The sequence below is a fragment of the Carettochelys insculpta genome, chromosome 6 (genome assembly GCF_033958435.1).
Source record: "Carettochelys insculpta isolate YL-2023 chromosome 6, ASM3395843v1, whole genome shotgun sequence".
Taxonomy (NCBI): Eukaryota; Metazoa; Chordata; order Testudines; family Carettochelyidae; genus Carettochelys; species Carettochelys insculpta.
In genome coordinates this window covers 43,077,570-43,099,453 of record NC_134142.1, presented here as the reverse complement: position 1 = coordinate 43,099,453, position 21,884 = coordinate 43,077,570, and the positions used below count along the sequence as shown (strand labels likewise).

Below are 21,884 nucleotides of genomic sequence, written 5' to 3'. Positions count from 1 at the left end.
TTGATGTTTTCTTTCACATTCACCAAAACTCTTGGAACTGTTTGGAAACTTAGCAGTCAGATGGAATTTTTTTTACTGAAGTAACAGTTCACTACCTACTCCAAAAATACTAGCAGCCCAGTAGAGACTTGGCCATCTCCCCTGTGTTTCTCCCTCCTCCCCTGACCCCCTCAGTCTTTTTCTCAAGTTTATTCTGACTGGCCTGTGGAGAAGCTCTAATACTCTTTACATCCTCTGTGCTGAGTCTGTCTCTGAGGTTATCCCACTTCCTGCTGCCTCCCCAGGTTTGGAGTTAATAACCTTCTTGGTTGCTCCCCCCTGCCTCCTACAGGGTTCCTGTCCCACAAACAAATTTCCATTTGTTTAAGTGTAAACTTGAATTAAGAGCTTCCCAGGAAAGAGAGCTTAAGTAGGAGCCATGTTGCTTCCCAAGGGAGCCAGATGCATTCCTTCTCCCTTTCAGCCAAGTGGTTGGCCATTGTCCTGAGGACTCAAAACTGTCGCTTGCCTCCCTCCATTGCCCAGTCTTCATCCCAGGCCCCTGCTGTGTCTGTTCACATAAGGACAGTGTTGCCAGCTGGGGAGGTTAAAGATTGCTGATTCTGCAGTCATGAATGTTAGTGAGAAAACTGAGTGAGACAGGAATATCAGAAGGTAGAATACTTTCTCTCTGTTCCTTCCTCTGTTTTGGTAGCAACAATGCAGCCTGTAAATGATACACTGGGAGGGATGAGCCCTCTAACTGACAGGGTCAGCCAGGCCTCTCTGTTTGATTTTTGTGCCTTATTGGTGTTTCTCCATTAAGGACAGGACAAGAAAGAGGCTGGCCTAGCCTATGCTCCTGGCCCAGTCTTCCATGGTGTTTGAGCTACAAGTCTTTCCTCATGCCATCCTGATTCTCACATGTGCTCTTTCTGTAGGCTAAGCAATATCTCTCCTCTTCTGCCTGCTTGGGGTACTGCTAGAGATTTTGGGAGAATATTGGCAACGAATGTGGCAGTAATCAGCCAGCCAGCAGAGTCCTAGTAGCAACCAATCCTCCAGATCCTTCTGCCTACTCAAGAGCAGTTTCACTGACAGGTCTGAAGTTCCGTAAGGATGAACAATGTAGGGAGCTGTGTTAAATTTTATTGCAGTCATATTTATGCATTGGAATTGGCGGAGTACAAAGCTGTGAAAACTGGGTGTTTTTGCTGTCTGTGACTCTTGGTTTCTAGGTGGCTCTTAACTCATTAAAATTAGGCTTCAAGTGTCTTAGCTGGTGGCTCTCAGGGAGACTGAACAATGTGCCTCAGAACTTATACTGCCTGTAGTTCACTAGCTAAGCTATGAAGTCTGAGCCCATGTCACTGACTGCCCCAGATTGTTCTCTAAGAATTCTCTTGGCATGACTCTAGAGACATGCTCCTAAGAGGAATCTTGTCTTTTGGGGCATTTGCACCTTTGGACTGTGCTCTAGAAAGACCCACACAAGGTGGCAAGCTTGGCTTCCTTCTGAAGCCTTTTTCCTGGTGATGAGGACTCCTTTGCCTAATCAGATTCTCAGTTTTCTAGCCCTTCATCCATCCTGTAGGATCCCAAAACTCTAGATAGACCATTGCTTTACCTAAAACTATAATGCATCCCTGTCTGGGATGGAGTGTGGTCAACAGTGTATAGCAGTGCTCCAAAACATCAAGGTAGGAAGTAAAGAAAAACAGACAGGGTGCATGCTCCTCTCCCCTGTGTCACAAGGCTCTCAGGCTCCAGGAGTTTTGCATTCAACACCAAATTCTTGTACAAGCTCACTGCTTACCAGGAGTCCATGCTGTCACGGTGGACCACCTCAGCAGGTCCTTTATGAACCACGAGTGGTTGCACCGGATGTGCTGCAAGCAATTTTTCAAATTTGGGGCCACTGTGCATTTCAATGTGAAGTACTGGACGTTTTGTTCTTACTGGAACTGGAGATGGGATCTTGGGAGGATTCATTCAGCATTTATTAGGCAGGCCTGCTCCTGTATGCATTCCCCCAGGTTCCTCTCATCCACAAGGTCCTCCTCAAAATTTGGTCAGATCAGGCCTTGGTGATCCTGGTAGCTCCAGCGTGGGCCAGGCAGCACTGGTACATGGTCCTCTTGGACTCGTTGGTGAGTGAACCAATAATACTGCTTTTGTACGTGGACTTCTTGAGTGAGGATGAGATGTGGTTGCAACAACCCAGACTTCTGTAACTTCACCTCATGGCATGGAAGCCACAAGTGCAGGACCCTTTGCCCTCATGGGACCTTAATCTGGTGCTGTCTAAGCTTATGGGGCTTCCCCTTTGAACATCGCTTCCCTGCTCCCTGTTGTTTTTAACTTACAAAACAACCTTTCTGGTGGCCGTTACATCTGCCAGAAGGGTGTCCAAACTTAGAGCCCTAACTGTGGACCCACTGTATACGGTGTTCCACAAGGACAAGGTTAGATTGAAATCACATCCAGCCTTCCTGCTGAGGGTGGTCTCCTCCTTCCATATCAATAAGGAATTTTTCTCTACCAGTGTTTCAGCCCAAACCACATGCCACCCTGAGGAAGCAGAGCCTGCACACTTTAGATGTCCAGAGGGTGCTGGCTTTTTATGTAAACAGAACCAAACCTTTCAGAGAGTCGCAGCAGCTTTTTGTTGCAGTGGTGGACAGGATGAAGGGCCATCCAGTTTCGTACCAAAGAATCTCCTCCCGGACAGTGGCATGTATTAGGGAATGCTACAAGCTAGCGGGGATGTCCCTCCTCCAATTAGGGCTCATTCTACAAGGTTGCAGATGTCCTCAGTCGCATTCCTGGTCCATGTCCCCATTCAGGAGCTCTGTACAGCGGCCATCTGGTCCTCCATACACACATTTGTGGCCCATTACACAATTAAGCAGCATGCTAGGACGCAGCAGTAGGCAGGGCTGTACAGCAGTCATTCTGGGGCTCCGACCCCACCTCCTAACATCAGCTTTCATTCACCAACATTGGAATGCACATGAGCAATCACTCAAAGAAAAGACAGTTACCTTTTTCTGTAATTAGTGTTCTTCAAGATGTGTTGCTTGTGTCTGTTCCAACACCCTCTCACCTTTCCCCACTGTCAAAGCAGCTGGCAAGAAGGGAGTGAGCAGGTAGAGGATTGAGGTGGGGGGGGGGCTGCCATAATGGCACCCCTGCAGGGGGCACTGCACTGACCCAATGGCTACCGGCTAGGGGAAAACGGCTTCAGGCAACTGGGTGTGCACGTGCGCGCAAACCTGCATTGGAATGGACATGAGCAGCAAATCTCAAAGAATACCTATTATGGAAAAAGGTACATGTCTTTCCCTATCACAGGGCAGACAGTCAAAAGCAAGGGATGCCCTGAAATGGTGGTGTGTTCTATAATTAGATTTCACCCTCCCACTTCCAAATGTGGGCTCCTGGATCACTGTAACAGTGCTTCTGTGGAGTCATAGACAATACCCTTATATGTTCCATACACTCTCTCCATCTCACGAATTTGACTTAATTATAAATGGTTGCTTATACAAAAAATCACAGATATTCCAGGTTACTTTGCAGCCCCAGGACACTACCCAGCTTGAGCTGCATTTCAGGTCTCACATCAGACAGTATTAGTAGTCAATTCTGTAGTAAACTGACTGTAGATTTATTAGCTAAGAAAAAGAAGTATGTTACTGAGAAATTAAAACCAATAAAATAATATGTGGGGTAGTCAGTTTGTAATTCCAAAATGATGGCAGAAATGTAATAAACAGTCCCTTTCCCAAAAGTCTTTACAGGATACTCAGTTTGTCTCTGAGTGTCTCTGCTTTTCGTTTTGTACCCTTCCCTGTAAGAGTCTAAACAAGCCAGAGATACAGGCTCTGGCCCTGAATCCATACATATAGCTTCTATGCCTATAGAATAAACTGCCAGGGTCAGAACCCCAATGAGTTCTCTCCAGAGGAGCTGACAGCCATACTGGACCCTTGGGCAAAGTGGAAGGGTGAAGCTCTACACTCCCAGAAGGTGTGGGACTGAAGGCAGCTAGCCCTCAGCACTTTCCAGACCGGATTGCACCCCTGCTCCCTCACCCAGAGTGCATGGTGCACCCACCTCCGAAGGGTTCGAGGCTCCAGATGCTGCTGCTGCTGCAACAGTGGCAGCCAGAGCCTCAGGCCTCTTGAAATCACTGGGCACTGAACCAATTGCACCCTTTGCCCCTTCTGTTGGCGAGACTGTTTTTCTTTGACTAGCACAGAGGGAGGTGCACATTTAGAGGTCTTGATCTCCAATCATGAGACACAATTACCATATGTCTTCAAACGTGCAGGAATTAATATTTTCCTGTTAATTTTTTTATTATTATTCAAGGCTCTTTTCCCCCATATTTGCCTGGTTATTTGGGTAGGGGTATATCAGTGCAAATGTTTATTACATTATAACAGGTTACAGATGTATGGAAATACATACAAGTAGCCGTGTTCTCAACAGACATGTCCGGGAAAACTGGAAAGGCGAAAAAGTCTGTTGGCAGCAGAAAATGCTTTACACACTAGTTCCCAGTCAATGCCACAATGCCAGTTGTACTGTGTATCTCAGTTCTAACAGAGCTCCACCAGTGGGACTGTCACTAGACTGCTTTGGGGGGGAAACAGACGCCAAGTCCTGATATGCTTCAAGCCAGGGCTTCTCAACCTTTTTGTTTCTGAGGCTCCCTCAACATACAATGAAAAATACAGGGCACGGGGTGGTCATGGGTGCCTGTTTGTTCTTGCTTTAGCCATGGAACTGGGGGAGAGGATTGAGTCTTTATTTCAGTAGGCTCAGGACTTCTAGATGGCAGCTGCCTTGTGTGGGGGAGCTGGAGCTTTCAGCATCAGATGTGGGTCAGGGCTCTCAGCTTCTGCCCTGCAGGGGCGCCAGAGCTTGGGGCTTTAGACCTATGGCTCTGGCTCTGCTTTTGGGGGCAGGGGGAGGGGTGCTGGGGTTGCAGGCTTCACCCTCGCAGTTCCATTCCTGGCTTCAGCACCATGGGGGTGCTTGGTCTGTGAGCTTCAGCCTTGTACCACCACTCCTGGCTCTACCTCGAGGAGGTGCCAGAGCTTGAGGCTGAAGTCCAGTACTAGTGCTCCCAACTTCAACCCCATTGTGGGCATCTGGGCTCAGAACTGCCTGTAGCTCTGCTCCATTTTCGCTCCCACACTTTAGCTACAGGGCCCTATGCCCCCTGAAACCAGTCCATGGCTCCCCAGGAGCCTCAGACTCCTGGTTGAGAACTGCTGCTTTTAAAGTTCAAGAGTGTGAATGGTGTCCCTATCCTGTCTGACTGGTCTCTCTAGGTACACACGTGAGGTGTCATCTGCCTAGTGTGCCCTCTGAGAAATGAGACTTCTTGAGCCAATTGTTCAGCTCCTGGGACCAGTGCTGGCCATCAAGACAATCCCATGTCTTAAATTCTAGCTGTGAGGATCATATAACTTCATCTCGTCCAGGACTTGTGACAGTGCACACAGATGTGACATTGGATTTTAAAACACCATTACTGTTTACATAGAAAGCACAAGAGCATACGGATTATTTAAAAAAAAACCCATACACCCACTTGATCACAGTGCTCCATATTTTAGCTCACTCTTCTTTTCCAGAACTATGCAGAAGCATTTATGGTGTTCTCTTCCTTGTTCAGTGCATGCTCTGTAAAAAGAAAAAGAGTCCAGTTCTGAGCCCAGGCACAGGTGCCCCATCATGTCTGTAAGTGTGAGAGCAGCCTATAAATCAACAACAGCAATGTACAAAAACACTTGAAATTGTTCTTGCCAAAGAGAACTTAGTATGCCAGTAGGTGAGATGAGGAGTGGGAGAGAAGGATGCTATACAAGTGGAAGGGACAGGGAGTCATCTAGAAACACGTCCTATATGAGGGTGAATTATTAAGATTCCAGGAGTGGAGGGATAGGACTTTGAGGGGAGGGTTGAAAAGGATGGGAACGGGATGGGGAGGGGGAGTGGAAGAGAAAGATGGAGAGAGGAACATGGAAGGTGCAATTGGTACGTAAGGCACTGTGGAGGGCTGGGGAGAGAATGGAAGAAAACAGCAAGGCAGCAAGGGAAAGGATGTCCAGTCCAAACCAAAGCCATTGCCTAGTCTCTTATTTAGGGGATAGAAGGTTGCAGACCAGAAGCTGCTATGACCCCCTCACATCTTTTCCATCTAGCTGCTTGGCTGTCCCCCAGATTTTGTTGTAAATGGGGAGCTATAGCCAGTGATGGGAAACCACAAATAGTGGGTGGGTTGCATGAGTGGCCCTCCTTCACCTCGGTGGGTTGCAGCAACCTACTGGAGTTCTACCCACAGCCCCCCGATTTGATTACCTTCCCTCTCATGCACTTGGGGCACTGGAACTCTGCACTTACCTGCTCCTCCGTTTCCCTCCCAACAGTTTTGGAGGAGCCGAGAATTTCCCAATCTGGGCTCCATCCCTGTTCTTCCCTCTCTCACCAGATCTAGAACACCATGAACAGCTGATTCACAGCATTCCACCTCTGGGAGGGAGGAGTGGGGACAGAACCTGAAATGGGACATTTGCAACTTCTCTGAAAGTGCTGGGAGTAAGTGGGGAGGTGTGGCAAATGCAGGACTCGGCCCAGTGTGTGAGAGGTGCATGGGGGAGTGTGGCAACCAGGAGATCATCAAATGGAGCTCCAGTGGGCCTCAAGCAGCCTATGGGCCTCAGATTGCCCACCACTGAGCTATAGGATCTTACTCGGGCCTAGACTGTCTTTTGGTAGAATGCGTTTAGTCTATCAATGAGAGGATTTTTTTGTTCAAAATCCTTAACAAATATTCACACTCAAAACCTCCTCCTTCCTTCTGCCCTGCTACAGTCTTCCCAGCCTGGGAAACAAGAAAGCCAGCTGCAGATCAGCCTCACTTCCTTGGCTTGGGCCAACTGATTATTTTGTGCTGTTTTGCTTCCCACTCAAAGTCTGGCTGCGGGGCTCACAAAAACATGCAGGCAACATTCACAAATTGCACTGGGCCATTCTTCTCCAAGCACCCCCAGCGACTTGATAACTTGCTTTACAAGCTACATGAATTCTTGACAGCTGCATCCAAAGGAGGATTTTGTCAAACAGTCCAGCTCCCCAGAATTCACATTAATGACGGGCAGGTGACAAAATGCTGGGGCTAGAGTTAGAAGAAAGCAGCAGGGCACAGTAAGCCTGTTGCTTTTGTTCCAGGAATTAGGGAACTGATCAGTTCCATGGAAATCCTTCTTCTATGCCAATCCCATGTTCTGCAAAGTTTTTTTTAAGTGTGTAAGTTGCGCTGATGTTAACTGTTTCCAACACTACTTAAAGTGCCAGGGAATCACTTTTGTGCCAGCTTATTGACAGTCATTCTTGTGCATCATCTTTCTTGTAAATGGCATCCCAAAATTAGAGGACATGCTGTATAGAATGAAATAAATCAGTTTTGGAATGGAAATCTGGTTTTGTCAGACCTGTTAGAGGGAAGTGCATCTATCACTCTGATTCTGAGTGAGAAAACATTTTCAAGGATAGGGTGAGATGCTTTTTTGACAATGATTTGCAAAGTGGTGGAGCATCAGTCAAGTGAAGTTACTAGTAGGCTGTGAAAGTGGTAGGAGCTGCAGAGAGAAAGATCATGCACCTATCTGGGGATGACGTGGGAATACAAGGCGAAAGCTAGTGCTAGGTAAATAAATGGAGGGACTGTGATGATAAAAAGAATGATGATCCATGTGGCAGACCAGAGCAGTACACAGAGGATTTTAAAAGCAAGGAGAGTGAATTTTATTGTAAACAAAATAGGATCCTGGAAACAAATCAGTGTTAGTTGAAGTGTTGGAAAATGGGGTGATTGTGTGCTACTTTATGCTTCTGTGTGTGAAAATGTATGTAGCAGAATTCCATGCATGCTGGAGCCTGGACAGCTAGGTCTTGGGTAGGCAAGTGTCTCTAATTCTTCCTCTCTCTTCCACCTTTGTCTGCTCTTCCAGCCTGTATCCCCCCCCTTTCCAAGTTTTCCTGGGACTAGTTTTCTGGACTCTTCCCAGAGCTATTAGCCAGACTCCCATATGAAAGGAGTCAACTGATGGCAGTGCCCCAGCAGAGGCTCAAATTGAGCATTTTCTGGGCTCAGGTTTGATTATCATATATGAAAATTACAACATATGTGTTTTTCAGAGCTGTATGGTTTTGATGTCCTTATTGACGCAACCCTCAAGCCCTGGCTACTGGAGGTGAACTTATCCCCATCCCTGGCCTGGTAAGTGATTCATAGCTTCAAATAAATGCAAGACCTGGGACCTCGGTATGGGTGGTGAAATCTCTGGCCACATCAGGTACAGCAGACTAAGTGCATGCCATGAGAGGGTGTAGCTGAGTGAAGTCCTTGGTACATGGTTTCACTGTTAATGGGTTTGCAGGTTGGCTCTCTTTTGCTGTTCCTTCTCATGGAGACCTGGATGCAGGCAGGATTCTAAAGGAATCCAGTTGGGGTTTCATTTGCTTTCTGGCTATTTCTTTGTTATTATTGTATTATTATTGTTAATAGTTCATAACCTGGCATCCTGTATGACAGCTCATTTTTCTTCTCCTCTAACACAAGTTATTTCCAAGTCCGTGATGCAGCAGTAATCTGTCCCTTCCTCCCTGTTCCAGCAGCTGTGAACTGCTCTCTGTACTTCTCCTTGTCTGTTACTGGAACAGCCTCCTTTCTGGCCTCCCCACTACCTATTTTGCCCATGTCTGAAGTCCATCCAGATTGTGACTGCTGAAGTTACTTTTCTGATCCATTGTTCCGTATATACAAATGCCTGCATAGCTGACCTACTACTGTTGCATTCCCTACTCTCTCCTGCTTTGCCATTAATGCCAGCCTCTGTACCCCCATACATTTTACACAGAACTGCAGAGCATAGTGTCCTTATGGGCGTACAATAAAGAACTCTGCTGCCAAAGCCTCAGTCTTTAAGTCCTCGTGAATTTCAGTTCAGCTCTGTGTGCAGTAAATGCTTTATAATCCCCTGCAATCTGACTTACGTGTCTGTCTGATCTCTTCAGGGTCCATCTATCACCTCTAAACATTTCTTCTCTGCTCCTTAACATCCATTGATCTGTCATTTTATGTGAATGGATGGTTACTATTTAATATTTGTATTGCAATAACACCCATTCTGCTATGTGGGGTAGAGATACATGGAAAGGCAGTCACTTCCCCAGAAGCGCTAATCTCCCTCTCCAAATGACACCTGAAGGGAATGTGGCAGAGGATTTTAATTGAATAGACACATTGTGTAGAAGCTGACAGAATTCTTCCACTTTTTTAATGACACAGAGATAATCAGCCAGAATTGCCCCATATCTTCCGTTCTGTTTGTATTCTTTGAGAACTGATCCACTCGGAATAAATTGAAGGGGGTTCTGTGTTTGGCACTGATTCCAATAACTGTCAAATAACTGACTCCTGTCTCTTGTTGCATATGGGGACAGTGATGCTCCTTTGGACCTGAAGATCAAAGCTAGCATGATTTCGGACATGTTTACCCTTGTAGGTGAGAGCAATAGAAACTTCAACTTAACTCTTTTACTGCACACCCAGCGTGGTTTTTTGTGCTGTATTATGTCTGAGTGCTGTATTAGGCTTGAGTAGATGTGTTGGGTTTTGAGGTTTGTAGTATAATGGAAGAGGGTGTTGAGTTAAGAAGAGTGGGTGTGTTGAGTTTTGGGGATGGTGTGTGTGATTGTGCTGCCTGGATGGAATAGTAAGTGGGTCAATGTAGTGTATTGTATTGGTTGTGCTGTGGTGAATGTGTGTGGGTAAGTGTTTTGGATTGTCAGGTGTATTTGGATGGGGGTGAGTTTGTGTGTTGGATAGTAGGGCATAGTGATGTGTCATAGTGTGTCGTGATGAGTGAATGTTCAGTTGTGAGTCAGGGTGTAATAAGTTGTAATAATTGTGGTGAATGTATTAGATGAAAAGGGGACTAGAAGGGATGCTAACCAGTAGGCTGATGTTGTTCAGGCTGAGCAATTCCCTTCTCTTAAATGTGTTGAAGTTTCTTATTGGTTTGTGAAGCTGTTTTCTTGACTCCCCAAAATTAGTAACTGCATTTTAGAGCCTACCTGAGGGAGAAGGGAAAAAAATGTTTGTAGAGTTGCATGGTATAAAGTGAAACCAGTATTAGTAAATTGTGATTAGGTTATACAAATGTGAAGTTGTGTGAGAAAATCTGCATGATTGTATTGTGCAGAGGTGGTTAACTACGAGGGCACCCTGCAGCTAATATTTTACATTACTTCTTGGAAGGTTGTGGTTTGGTTTTTGGTTTCTTACTCTTGTGGCCTGAAAAGAGGTAGAGAAATTCTACCAACATGTCATGCTTAGACACTAAATGGAAAAAAAGCACTCCTCTGTGTTCTTTAGCAATTATTCTTTATAAGTGCTGACTTTTCCAGGATATTCTTTCTGGTGCTCAGCCAGAAGTATAATGCAATTGAGAGAGGGGAGGAGACTTGAGAGGTAAATAGAACAAGACACATGGAGGAAAAAGGAGTTTTAGGGGTTTGTTCAGAGAGACCAACATCCTTGGGTTGATGGTTGATAAAACTTTTGGTAGGAATTATACCGGTGATGATGATGATGATGGTGTTTGAGGAGCTGCCCAACCCTCCCAGAGATTGAAGGTGGTTCTTGGAATAGTGTTCTTATGGGTGCTTCACTTCAGATGTGCATGTACCTCACACCCCTTCAACTGGAGATTTTCATTAGTAGTGCCCATTTGACCCATGCATGAGCCCTACAGACTGTCATGCCCCAGACCAAGACTACGTAGGGCTTTATGGCTGAACTGACCTGTCTCAGCCTGAGATGAAACAGTTAGCGTGTCTGCCTTGAATGATCTTCATCTAAAAGTTTATTTTTACTCCTAGTAGCAAGCTTAAGTTTTTTAGATAGTTTGCTAGTCAGTTTGGTGGTTGAGAGAATTTAGTTTTGTTCCTGTTCCCTCTTTCTGGCAAGGCTTGCTCAGTTCATCTGGATTCAGATGATACCTCACTTTCTGGGAGGCCTTTCTGATTAACAACATACACTCTTAATGTGTTCGCTGCTTTGGAGATTTACATGTCACTCAGAAGTATAACTTCTGTCTGATCCTTAAATCTAGAGAAAGCAAGACCTGTTGAGATGAAGTTGAAACTAGTAATGATAGATCTTTCCCTCCGCTGGCACACCAGTCTCTGGGCATTCCTTATATCATGGCTCAGCTGTCTCCCACAAAGAAGACTCCAGGGACTTCCTAGAAGGATCCCAAGAAGAGCGCTTTCACCTTCCTTCTTAAGGCACATGCTGCTATAGGACTTCTTTCTGCCAGTTGTTCTGCTGTCTCAGAAGCTTCAACTTTATGGCTCAGTGTCACGGAGACAAAGGACTATTTTGGTAGTGGCAGGGCTGAATAGCCCTGAAGCTCTTCCAAGGGCAAACACTGCTCTCACCAAGCCTCAGTACTGTTCTGACAAGCGGGGAAGGAGAACTATTCCTCCAGTCTGGTATTGTTGGATTCACAGCTTTTCTGACAGCACCTTCTCCAGTTGGTTCTTAGTTATCGAGTAAGCTTAAATATCTGACTCCCTTGACACCCACCTTAGAGTACTTTAATCTTCCTATCTCTGCAGACACAAACAACATCATGTCGGTATTATCTCTCCATTTGGTACCATAAACATTTTAGTACTTGAAGGATGATTTATCAGAAGCAGATGAACAGGAGTCTCCAGCACTCATGGGTACTGAGTGCATTTTGTAATCAAGACCTATTCAGGGAATGGACTCCTATCTGTCTCCAATACTCCCTAATTCACCACCTCTTATTGTTGGGGCTCCCACACTGAATGATGTCAAGGATGATGTTGGAGACTTGCTTTTCAGTCTCTCTTATCTCAGTGCAGAGCTCTTCTATCTGTCTGCACAAGAACCCACTCTTCAACAGAAAGAGAGTGAGGAATTTTGGGAAAAATATCATGGATGGTGGGTCCAGCAATGGATGCTACCTCTTCTGTATGTACCCACTCAATGGCCATAATGGGATCATGGTGGTATACTGATGACAGTTTTCCAGAGTAATGAGTCTTGCTTACCAGGACAAGAGAAATACACATTTTCCTCTGCCCTAACATATTCATCAACAGGAGGAGACTGTCAAAGAACTGGAAGCTGTGGCAGACAGGGTACTCCTCAAATCACCATCTCCTTGTTTCCAGATGAGGCAGCTATGCCTCCATTACTATCTGTGGCTGCTGATAGTCAGCAGTTTCAGGACCTTATAAAACAGATTGGGAGCCCATCCACCATCTCACTTGAAGAGGTCAAAGAAGCAAGTTGGGATGATGAAATAGTTGTAGAGTCTACCCAAAATACTTACCTTCAAATAAGGAAAAGATTTACCTCTTGATATGAACTCCAGTGACTTTCACCCATATCTTTCTCATCATTGGTTATCCTTGATAACCTGCTGGAACTGAAGAAAACAGGATTATCAACCAGATTGGTCAAGGTTCACTTGGCTGCCCCAGCAATCTTTCATTCCGCCTTTGGAAGTGTTCTCAGCGCTCATTCAGCCAACATGCCATCCTTCTTGGTATTCTTCAGAGAATTCTTCCTCATCTTGACACCCTAAATTGCTGCCTCAGTTATACTCTTGGTCAATGTATTTTACCATTCCCTGCTCCCTCACCACCACATAATTATCAACAGGAGGCTTCCTTTCACACTTTATATGTCAGAAGGACATTGGCCTTTTATCTGCATAGGGCCAAAAAATTCCAAAGTAGTATCCTAGACTGCTTAATTTCACTGCAGCCAGCTCTAAAGGATCTACAGTCTCCCCCAGTAAGCTACTAAGGTGAATTTCTGGGTGTATTTTTGCTGTTATGATGCAGCTAGAATACAACTTAAATTCTAGAGAGGTGTTGCGCACTACAAAGTCGCAATCATCATCTATGGCATTATTTACAGAAGTTCTGGTATCAGAGATTTGCAGAACCACTTTGTGGTTTGCAATACATAGCTTCTCCAAACAATAAGTTTTGGTTCATGCTTTAGATCTGATGCAGCAGTTAGCAACGTGGCTTTGTCTTCAGTGCTGGGCCAGACTTTGAGGTTCCCTCCTTCAGGTGACTCCTGAACAATAATTCCGTAGGAATTGGAGCACTCATAGGGATATTTCTCAAGGAGGAGTGCAGTATTTGGTACTTTGAGGTGTAGTCTCTCATAGTTTTCCACTCCCTGCCTTTCCTCATTTCTATTTCAGGGTTTCTTTTGTGAGACTTTGCAGTAGAGAAGGAACTGAATGTAGTTTATCTGTGCAGCTCTGCATAGCCATGGTATGAGCACAAGGATGTGGAGGGCCCTAGCTTGGGTCGAATGGATACTGCTACTGAAAATCTCCAGTAGGCGGTGCATGATGTGCATGTGCATATGAAGTGGAAGGCCCATGGTTGGGAATACATCTTAAAAGAGCCACAGCTGATGCACAAGGTGAGTAACCTCTTCTTCTTATATGGCTCCTACTCTCCCCACAGGTTTTGTGTGCCAGGATCCTGGCCAGCGGTTAAGTCGGATAGCTCATCACTCATCTGAGTTAGCCAGAAGAAATCACTTTCAGAAAACCCAGGTAAGTAAGTTCGGCAACCCAGGATGTCATGCAGCCATTCTGAGGAAAATAGCTGAGTAGCAGTTTTAAGCAACTTTTCCTAAACGTGAAAAAGCCTGCAAGTGAGTATGGTGAGACCCCTGGAATCATAGCACAATTGTAGGAAGAGGCTTAGGGGATGCAACTGTATGATATGTTTCCTAGCCAGCTTCATTGTGGGTGACCACCTTCAAGAGTCCTGCAGCTTTCTGAGCATATGTGAGAACTTATCTGAGGCAGAAAGAACTTTTGCACTTGAAATTAGAATTTTATTTCCCCTTTGTTGCCGATTTCTTTCATCTCATTTCCCTTTGAATTGAGGTGTTGCATAGTTCATGAATGTCCAGTGTCCTTTCTGGTGTTCGGATGCTCTCTTTGTGAGCCAGGTGGATCCCACAAATGTTGGTGGGTTTGGGAGCTCCCATCAAAAGACAGAGAGAGTCCATTTTTCCCCCCCAAAAAGCATTTCTTACCTCACAGGCACCATGCACTAAATTTGAAATCAAAGGGTCTTAATTTCAGTGAGAGTTTGTGAGCTGCCTGTGTTTGGTATCTGAGCTGCTGCAGTTGATCTTTCCTGTGGCATAGTCTGTGACTGGAGCCAAGGTAGATGGAAAGCTGAACAAAGAAAGATTTCCATTTACCTGTGAACAGATAAAGAACATGGAAAATTCTATGTGAATTGCGGTAAAGTACATCTCACAAAATTCAGATCAGTCAAAATCTAGATATAGGTTTATCCTGTGGGATGAGAATAACTGGTGAGGTGAGATCCCATTGGTCATAAGGACACCAGGATGAAGCTCAGATTCCCATATCCAATTCAACAGGTGGGAATCCATACAGAATTCTGACTTTTAAGACTACAATCTGAGGCGGAGGGAAGGAGGTCAGTGCCTTCTCCTTCTTGACCCTGGCTTTGTTGGAACACCCTGCGGGAGCCACTTAAAGAGCACGTTTCCCTAATGAATCACCATTTGTAGAAGCAAGTTAAATGATAAGTAGTCTTTTTTCGTTAGGTCAGGCCCCACTGGTCATTGAACTCCTGCTTGAAAGCATATGCAGAACTCGGGGTGAAGAGAATAGGAAAGTGGAAGTGTTTCTGAAGCATTGGATTTTTAAGGTGTTGTGAATTTACAGAACATATTTCTTACAAAAGCTGTAAACGATGAGTGAATTCTGGGCCAGTTGAAAATCACAGAGATTCTTAGTGATGAGGACTGGCCATGAAGTAGAGTGTCCTTCCTTTGCAATGGTACCTCAGCCTGTATTTCTCTTACCAGGAAGACCCTGTGGGCTAATGTGTAAGGATATGATTCAGGAGTTCCTGGGTACAGGCCTGTGTCCAGTACCCAGGAATTTGTTTTGTCCTGCTCTTTTCTGGATGCCTTTTGATTTGGTTCCTGCTTCATCATCTGTTCCTCTTCCACTCCTGGTCTCAGATGCAAAGGGAGTTTCGGGTCATTCTCATCTTCTCCATAATCTTTGAAATTTGAATAGTTTGTGACCTTAATCACAAAGATTCATTTGTAGGAAACAAATAATAAGGTTAGAATTGGTAATTAAGATGGTAACAGAGACTTATGTTCCAGGGGTCTTGCCACAATGCACTGCCAATTTTTGGGGGGGTTGACTTCTGTAGCACTGGTGCCCTCCAGTGAAATGGAGCAATTGCTTGTTTGGACAAGGGACCTGTCAATGAATCCTAAGCAGTAAAGGGGGTGGGGACGTAGCTTCTTGTACATAGACCAATCTAAGGGAGGTACTGGGCCACGATAGTGCTTGAAATGACAGAGCCTGTGAGGATAATGTTTTAAGCTCTTTGCTGTTCTTGTGTGCCAGCAAGGAGGGAGGCAGCCAGGACACTGCAGCAGACAAGAATTTCTGCTCCTATGTAAATGCTTATTCTCCGTCTTTCTCTCTCTTATTGAGCTCGACTGGTGTATTAATGCAGTGCCAAGTGGAATTTTATTTGTTCCCAGGCTGCTTTATGAATTGCTGCTATTTTCTCCTTTTTGCACCAGTAATGGAATGTTGGATGGCATCCCATCTCTCTCGTGGAATTGGAGTAGCTTGGCTCTTCAGTGAAATGGTTCCTGGGACCCCCAAGGTTTTCCCTCTGCGGATTTTTCCTTCTTCTTTGCATAGTTCAGCTGAACAGCATCATTTTTGTCTTTCCTATAGTGACTGGCAGGTGTTAATGCAGATGAACAATATTTATCTAGTACAAAGAAGATAACTTCGGTCTTGACAGTTGAGAGATATTGCCTATTTCTGTCACATGGAACTGTCTTTGTTATTGTGGACGGTGCACATACCTAGAATGTCTAAACATTTGAGCATTTGCTTGAAGGTGGTGATGATGATTTCTGGAGGTAGAAGTGATGAAGAATGCATTTGTGCCATACACAGACAACGTCTGAAAGAAGGTGGTGCCACCATCTACCTATTCACCTGGACTTTTTAGTTATGGGTTCTCACTAAAGGAAATGCTCCACCTTGTCAGAAGTGAAGGTGTCTTGACAAAACATGAGATTTTTATTCCAGTTGTCTGTCTTTTGTAGTGTCTTGGTTCTGCATGGTGTTGCCCAACAAACTCAAAGTTTATATGTACATGGGCTTCATTCAACTTACTCTGCTGATGTGAAAGATAAAATTTGATCTTTTATAATTGCTTTGTTACAAATGATTCCAGAGTGCATTGTAGTGCTAAATAGCTCAGGTAAAAAGATTCAAAGGTAAAGGAGAAAAGATGTTTCATCTGAGATTTGAATGGAGCTGGAGAGACACAGGAAGATCATTTCAGATTGCAGAAGCTTCAGAGAGAAGGGTCTCGTGCCAGTGATGGTCAGATTGTTCTGAAAAGTCAAGCTGGTGTGATAACCCATCCACAAAGGTGACAGATGCTGGTAATAGCATTTTTCTACATGCCTGAGCCTGGAGCACTGTAATTTGGGGGAGTCCATAGACAACGAAACTGCAGTAGCCAGGGTGGAGGTGATGAAGGCAATAACAAATAGGAGCAATGTCACAGTTGTGTGTTGAGAAGAGTGTAGGATTTTGTCCAGGTCATAGAGCAGTGGTTCTTAACCTTTACTGTAGTCTGCACCCCTTTGGTTCTCAAAACATGTTCTCGTATCCCTTATCGAAAATGGACATGGGGGGCCTATACACTTTTAAATGCATATTAAATCGTTAATAAATGTATAATGTTAATTAATACATAGGTTTTATGAAACAGAGTAGTAGTACTTAGGTGCCTGTGCTTAATTTCTGTTTTTGATGATTTACCTTCTAAAAAAATCTGGCATCTATTGCACCCCCCAGAAAGGGCATCACTCACCCCAGGTTAAGAACCACTGTCACAGAGGCTGGAGATGAGAGATCTGGGTGAAGGAAGCTAGAGGAGATCGATTTGTGCTGCAGAAAGGCTATACCTTGTTCAAGAGAAGAAATAATTATTGTCCTGGAGACAGCCATCTGACACAAGCGATAGTCACAAATACGCTAGAGCAAATGACCTGAGAGGGTGACAAAGATTTGTTAAAGATGTTACAGCTCAAAAGATTTTCCATGTTCTTAACATAAGTCATAGGTAATGTTAAGGATAAAGGTGAGATTAGAAGAAAAGAGTGGTACTGAATCCTACAGTTCCATAGCAGGAGTGATCTTGAAGTAGTTGTCATGGGTGGTTAGGTCAGGGTTGGAACCAAGGTGTGGATCTCAGATACATGTGCCCAGCTTTGGATGAAATTACTGGGTGTGGCCTGGGACATAATTTTTGTGAGATGCTGCGTAGTTGAGGGAAGGAGCAAGAACCTTCCAAATTCATTATTTACACAGAGGAGAAAGTTTTCTGTACGGTGATTAGAGGCAACAACAGCTGAGTTCTAGTTTCAGCTTTGGCTCTTAGTAACTGAGGTCCCCTCTCTGCTTGTTTCCCCATCAGCAATGAACTCACCTCCAGGGATAGGGCCGTGGAAAGCCTTTTAAGATGAAAAATTTTCTCTCTCCTTTTTTTTTTTTTTCTCCTTTCTCTGTCTTAGGAATCATGTCTGATGTGGTGGGTATAATGGTAGAGTCAAGGGAGGGTTTTTAGGAGGCGGATGGATGGTGGAAGATTTCAGAAAGTTAAGATATTGAGACAAAGGAGTTGACAGTGATGATGTAAGGGAGTGAAGGCAGGGAAGAAGACATATGGCATAACCACCATGCTCATGGTCTGACCAATCACCATTTTTGAGGTTAGGAAGGAATTTTCTGCCAGAGCAGGTAGGCAATGATCTTGAAGTTTTTTTCCTTCTTCTGTAACCTGTGTGCATGGATCATTTGCCAGGATCATCTGGGTATATCTCATTTAATCATTCCTCTGCCATTGCAGGGACCTTGAGGACCAGGGCATCTCAGTCTCTATTATCTGCCAGTGGCACATAATAATCTATATTTCTGTGGGTTGTTAACATTTTGGTCAAAGTGTTAGGTTTAATGAGTGAAGTTGGTGGCCTGAGATATATAGAAGGTTGGACTAGATAATCTAGCAGTCCATTCTGGCTTTATATTTGAAAACTCATGTGCTTCCTGTTTACTCATTCATTTTTTCTCTAGCTAGACCTCTTTGGGGTCCTTCCTTTCCAATCTCTTTTCAGTAGTGAACAGAATCATTTTCATTTGGCATGTGCTATGTCAAGTTCTCAACCTATTAATCACCTCTGAGTAGCTTGACCAGCCTGTTCCAGTGCAACATCCATTCTTAGATGGCTTTGTCCTCAGCTTTTGTCACTATACTTGCAAATTCTCTGGAGATTGCTATAATGAAATTGTATTGCTTAGTTACCAGTTTGGATGATCTTTACAAATAAGAACACAACTGGATCTAGTACTCATCTTCATTTAAGTACATGTTCTGTGAGACACACTCCCAAGGTTTAATCAATCTGAGGTTACTTCCTCAATCATCTTCCATTTCTGTACTAAGAGCTGAGCTGAATGCTATCTGGAGTAATGAAAGATCTTGGTCTCAGTCTTTTTTGATTCTTTCTATAGAGAAAGCCTTTGTGAGCTATGCTGAGGGCCCAATTAAACTGTTCCACTATCCTGTTAGAGCTGTATGACTGAATACAATCCAAGTTTTTAACAATTCTACTGCCTTTGGAATACTTTGGAATACTATTGATTCCAAGCTCATTGTTTGTTCTCATTGTCGTGATTTACCAGGCCCTGACTTCAGATTAAGATTTTGTTTGCTGGAATTTCTGCAAAGCATTCCTTTTTTAGTTTCTTGCTTTTCTAGCCTTTCTTTGCCTTCTGTGCTTGTCCATGATAACAATGACAGCCACTTGGTTGTGGAATATGGCTACATGAAAAGAAGGGGCCTTTCTGCTGGATCCCAGGGGCATCAGAATGTGGTCTTTCAGTTCAGTATTCATTATGCTCTTAGCTCACAAATCGGAATGTCTTTCCTTTCTCTCCCATGACTTTATCTCGCTAATGAATTACTAGAGTCCTTGCAGCTTGACTGAGAGAGTGAATCATGACTCTGGTGCACCTGATTCATGGATCCCATTTTACCTGGAACCTGGGACTGTTAATCTCGGTTCTAATGCCCATTGGGTATGAGTTCTTTCTGGGCTTGGGGACTGGGAGTGAAAATGGCTGTCTGGCTGCAGTGCCTCTGGGGCATGTGTCATGGTTTTCTCAAAGGGGATAGGTGTGTGAATGCTAGCACTAATGTTCAGGGTCCTGCTGGGAGTGTGAACCCTGACATTAGTGCCCACTGGGCGTGCATTCTGCTGTACTTGGAGGCTGGCAGTCTGAATCCTGGTGCTGGTGTTTTGGTGCATGGATTCTGCTGAGCATGAGAGTTTGGTATTTGAATTTAGCTATTATTTTTTAAATAAGATTAGAGGGTTGGAAAAGAGTAACATCTAGATTCAGACTCTGTCTCTACAGCGTGCCCGTCCTCTGTCTGCCAGTGATGCTGAGGTGAAAAATGTGATGTCCTCAGGCAGGGACAAGGTAGCTGGAAAGCAGAGTGGCTCCATGCTGGGTCTGTCAATGGAGGAGGTAAGGTCTGTTAAATATCTGATATGGCATGTACCTTGGCTTTGGGACAACGTGGGGATAAAGAGAACACAAGTAATTTAATAATCCAGTGCAATTTTGGATTAAAAGTTCCTGCTGCCAAGTATGCATTGACTCATGACAGGGCTTTCTGGCCCCAGTGTGGGACAGGCGAAAGAGATAAGGAGGATCTTTTGGAAAATAGTGCATTCTCAGAGGAAAACTGCTGAATTTTGCTGGAACCAGGATGGCCCCTCCTCCTGCTATGCCATGAGTGCATACATGCTGTAAAGAGCCTGAAGATCCTTTAGTGCCCACATGTATGATGATCTTATAATTATGACAAATTTACACTAGTTGCTCTCACCACTGCAGGGCTAATGGCAGCCTCATCCTCTGGAACCCCAACCCTGTCCTGGGGAAAACTTTCAGTGCTAGTATCGGTTTCACTTGGCTCTTGGTTTTTTTTCCCTCTGATCCCAGATAAAAGTTCTGCGTCGAGTGAAGGAAGAGAATGAGAGGAGAGGAGGTTTCATCCGGATATTTCCAACGCCACTAACATGGGATCTTTATGGGTAAGGTGAAATCCCCAGTATGTTGGCTCCCTGTCTCTCTGGTGCTCTGTTTTGGGGTTATAGGATGTGTATGTGAATTAAAACCAGGTTAGTGTTTGGGGATGGGGAATAGAACTGTCAGCCCCCTCCCAGTTACCTTGGTGCATGCTGTGTATCCCACTCTCAGAGCCCCTAGGTGGAGAATGGGCCTCACCCCAGGTGACACTGATTTCTGCTTTTCTTTTTGCCTTATGTCCTGGTTTCCTTTTTTCACCACACACTGTACCTGTCTCTCGCAATGTTTAGGTGCCAGACAGTGACTACCTTTTTCCTCTCCCCTTACTTGTCCCATTGCATTGTATTATTTTGGGACCTTTTTTTTTTTTGGGTGTATTTTATAAATGTCTTCACTCTGTGCGAGGCTTCCTTCATCATTTCATTATGTTATCCGGAGCTTTAATCAATCCTCTCCACCTGACTTTTCCAGCTCCTACCTAGAGCACAAGACAACAATGAATTATATGCTGGCCATACGCCTCTTCCAGGACAGGTAGGAAACTGTTGGCTCTGGTAGCCTGCACTGTAGTGGGAACACTTTCTTCTGGGAATGGGACAGAGGGGACTAAAAGAACAGGGAGTAGCTGTAAGTGGCTACAACAGTGTTAATTACTGGGCTGTAGCTACAAGGGTGGGAATAGCCATACACTGTTTACTTAGTATTCCATTGAATACAAAGTTATCTATTGCTTCAGGCAATGTGAGTCTCTAAAGCTTGGAAACTTTGGACACTTGCAGGAGGGAAAGGAGATGCAAAGTATGGTGGGCAAAGCAGGCATGGGGTGGAGAAAGGAAGAGGAGGAGGATGCATTGAATGCATTTCAGTGGCATGGTGTTGGTAGGCTCAGGGTATGTCTGCACTTACCAGCTTGAAGCATTGATCTCCTAGAGTTCAGTTTCATGTGCCTGGTAAAGATGCATGTGGTTGGTCTCACTGGGGTCTGCAGTCGACCCCCTGTACTCCTGCTCTTGTGAGGAGTAAGTGAGGTTGGTGGGAGAAATACTCCCGTCAACATCCCTCAGTGAGGACAGACCTTACAGTTGACTGCAGATATGTTGATTCTAGCTATGCAGTTGTAAGATCTAGTGTAGAGCAAGCTTTAAAAGCTGCCATGGTTCTAGAGAGGTTGCAGCAATTCCTTGTCCCATTTGCTTTGAATTCAGCTTCATACCACAGAAGGATCTCTCTTGTAGGGTAGTCACTAAAGCCTTCTCCAAGGCTCCTGTGCTACTACCTATATTGCCAGCTGTGCAACCACTATTGGAAACCATGCCTCTACAATCAGCACTTGAAAGACATGGCAGTGCATGCAGCTGTGTGGACCTTCACTAAAAGCTGCACCCGGCGCTGATGGTCCTCTGCCTGGGCCTCCAGAGTTTTCTGTTTCTGGCCTGGGCTTCACAAGAAGCCCATTTGGGAGTCATATTGCTGATGAAGAGAAGTCATCATAATTAGAGCCACTTATGGAAAGTATCTTGGCATGAGGAATATTACTTTAGTACAAGTCATGTC

The 21,884-nt window shown here is 44.7% G+C and overlaps 1 protein-coding gene across 6 annotated transcripts in view; it reads left to right on the top strand.

Moving 5' to 3' along the window:
- The window catches only part of TTLL5 (tubulin tyrosine ligase like 5), a 238,586-nt gene that overhangs the window by 43,740 nt on the left and 172,962 nt on the right, over positions 1-21,884 (top strand). For 4 of the 6 annotated variants that reach the window (XR_012646125.1, XM_074998793.1, XM_074998790.1 and 1 more), the window contains exons 13-18: positions 8,197-8,278; positions 9,505-9,566; positions 13,591-13,682; positions 19,635-19,763; positions 20,244-20,335; positions 20,802-20,864. Coding sequence is in view for 5 of the 6 variants with exons in the window: in XM_074998793.1 (XP_074854894.1) it covers positions 8,197-8,278; positions 9,505-9,566; positions 13,591-13,682; positions 19,635-19,763; positions 20,244-20,335; positions 20,802-20,864 (520 nt within the window). In the remaining variant the exon portion in view is untranslated. The remainder of the gene's footprint in view (positions 1-8,196; positions 8,279-9,504; positions 9,567-13,590; positions 13,683-19,634; positions 19,764-20,243; positions 20,336-20,801; positions 20,865-21,884) is intronic. The other 2 variants (XM_074998792.1, XM_074998791.1) reach the window with 1 other exon arrangement.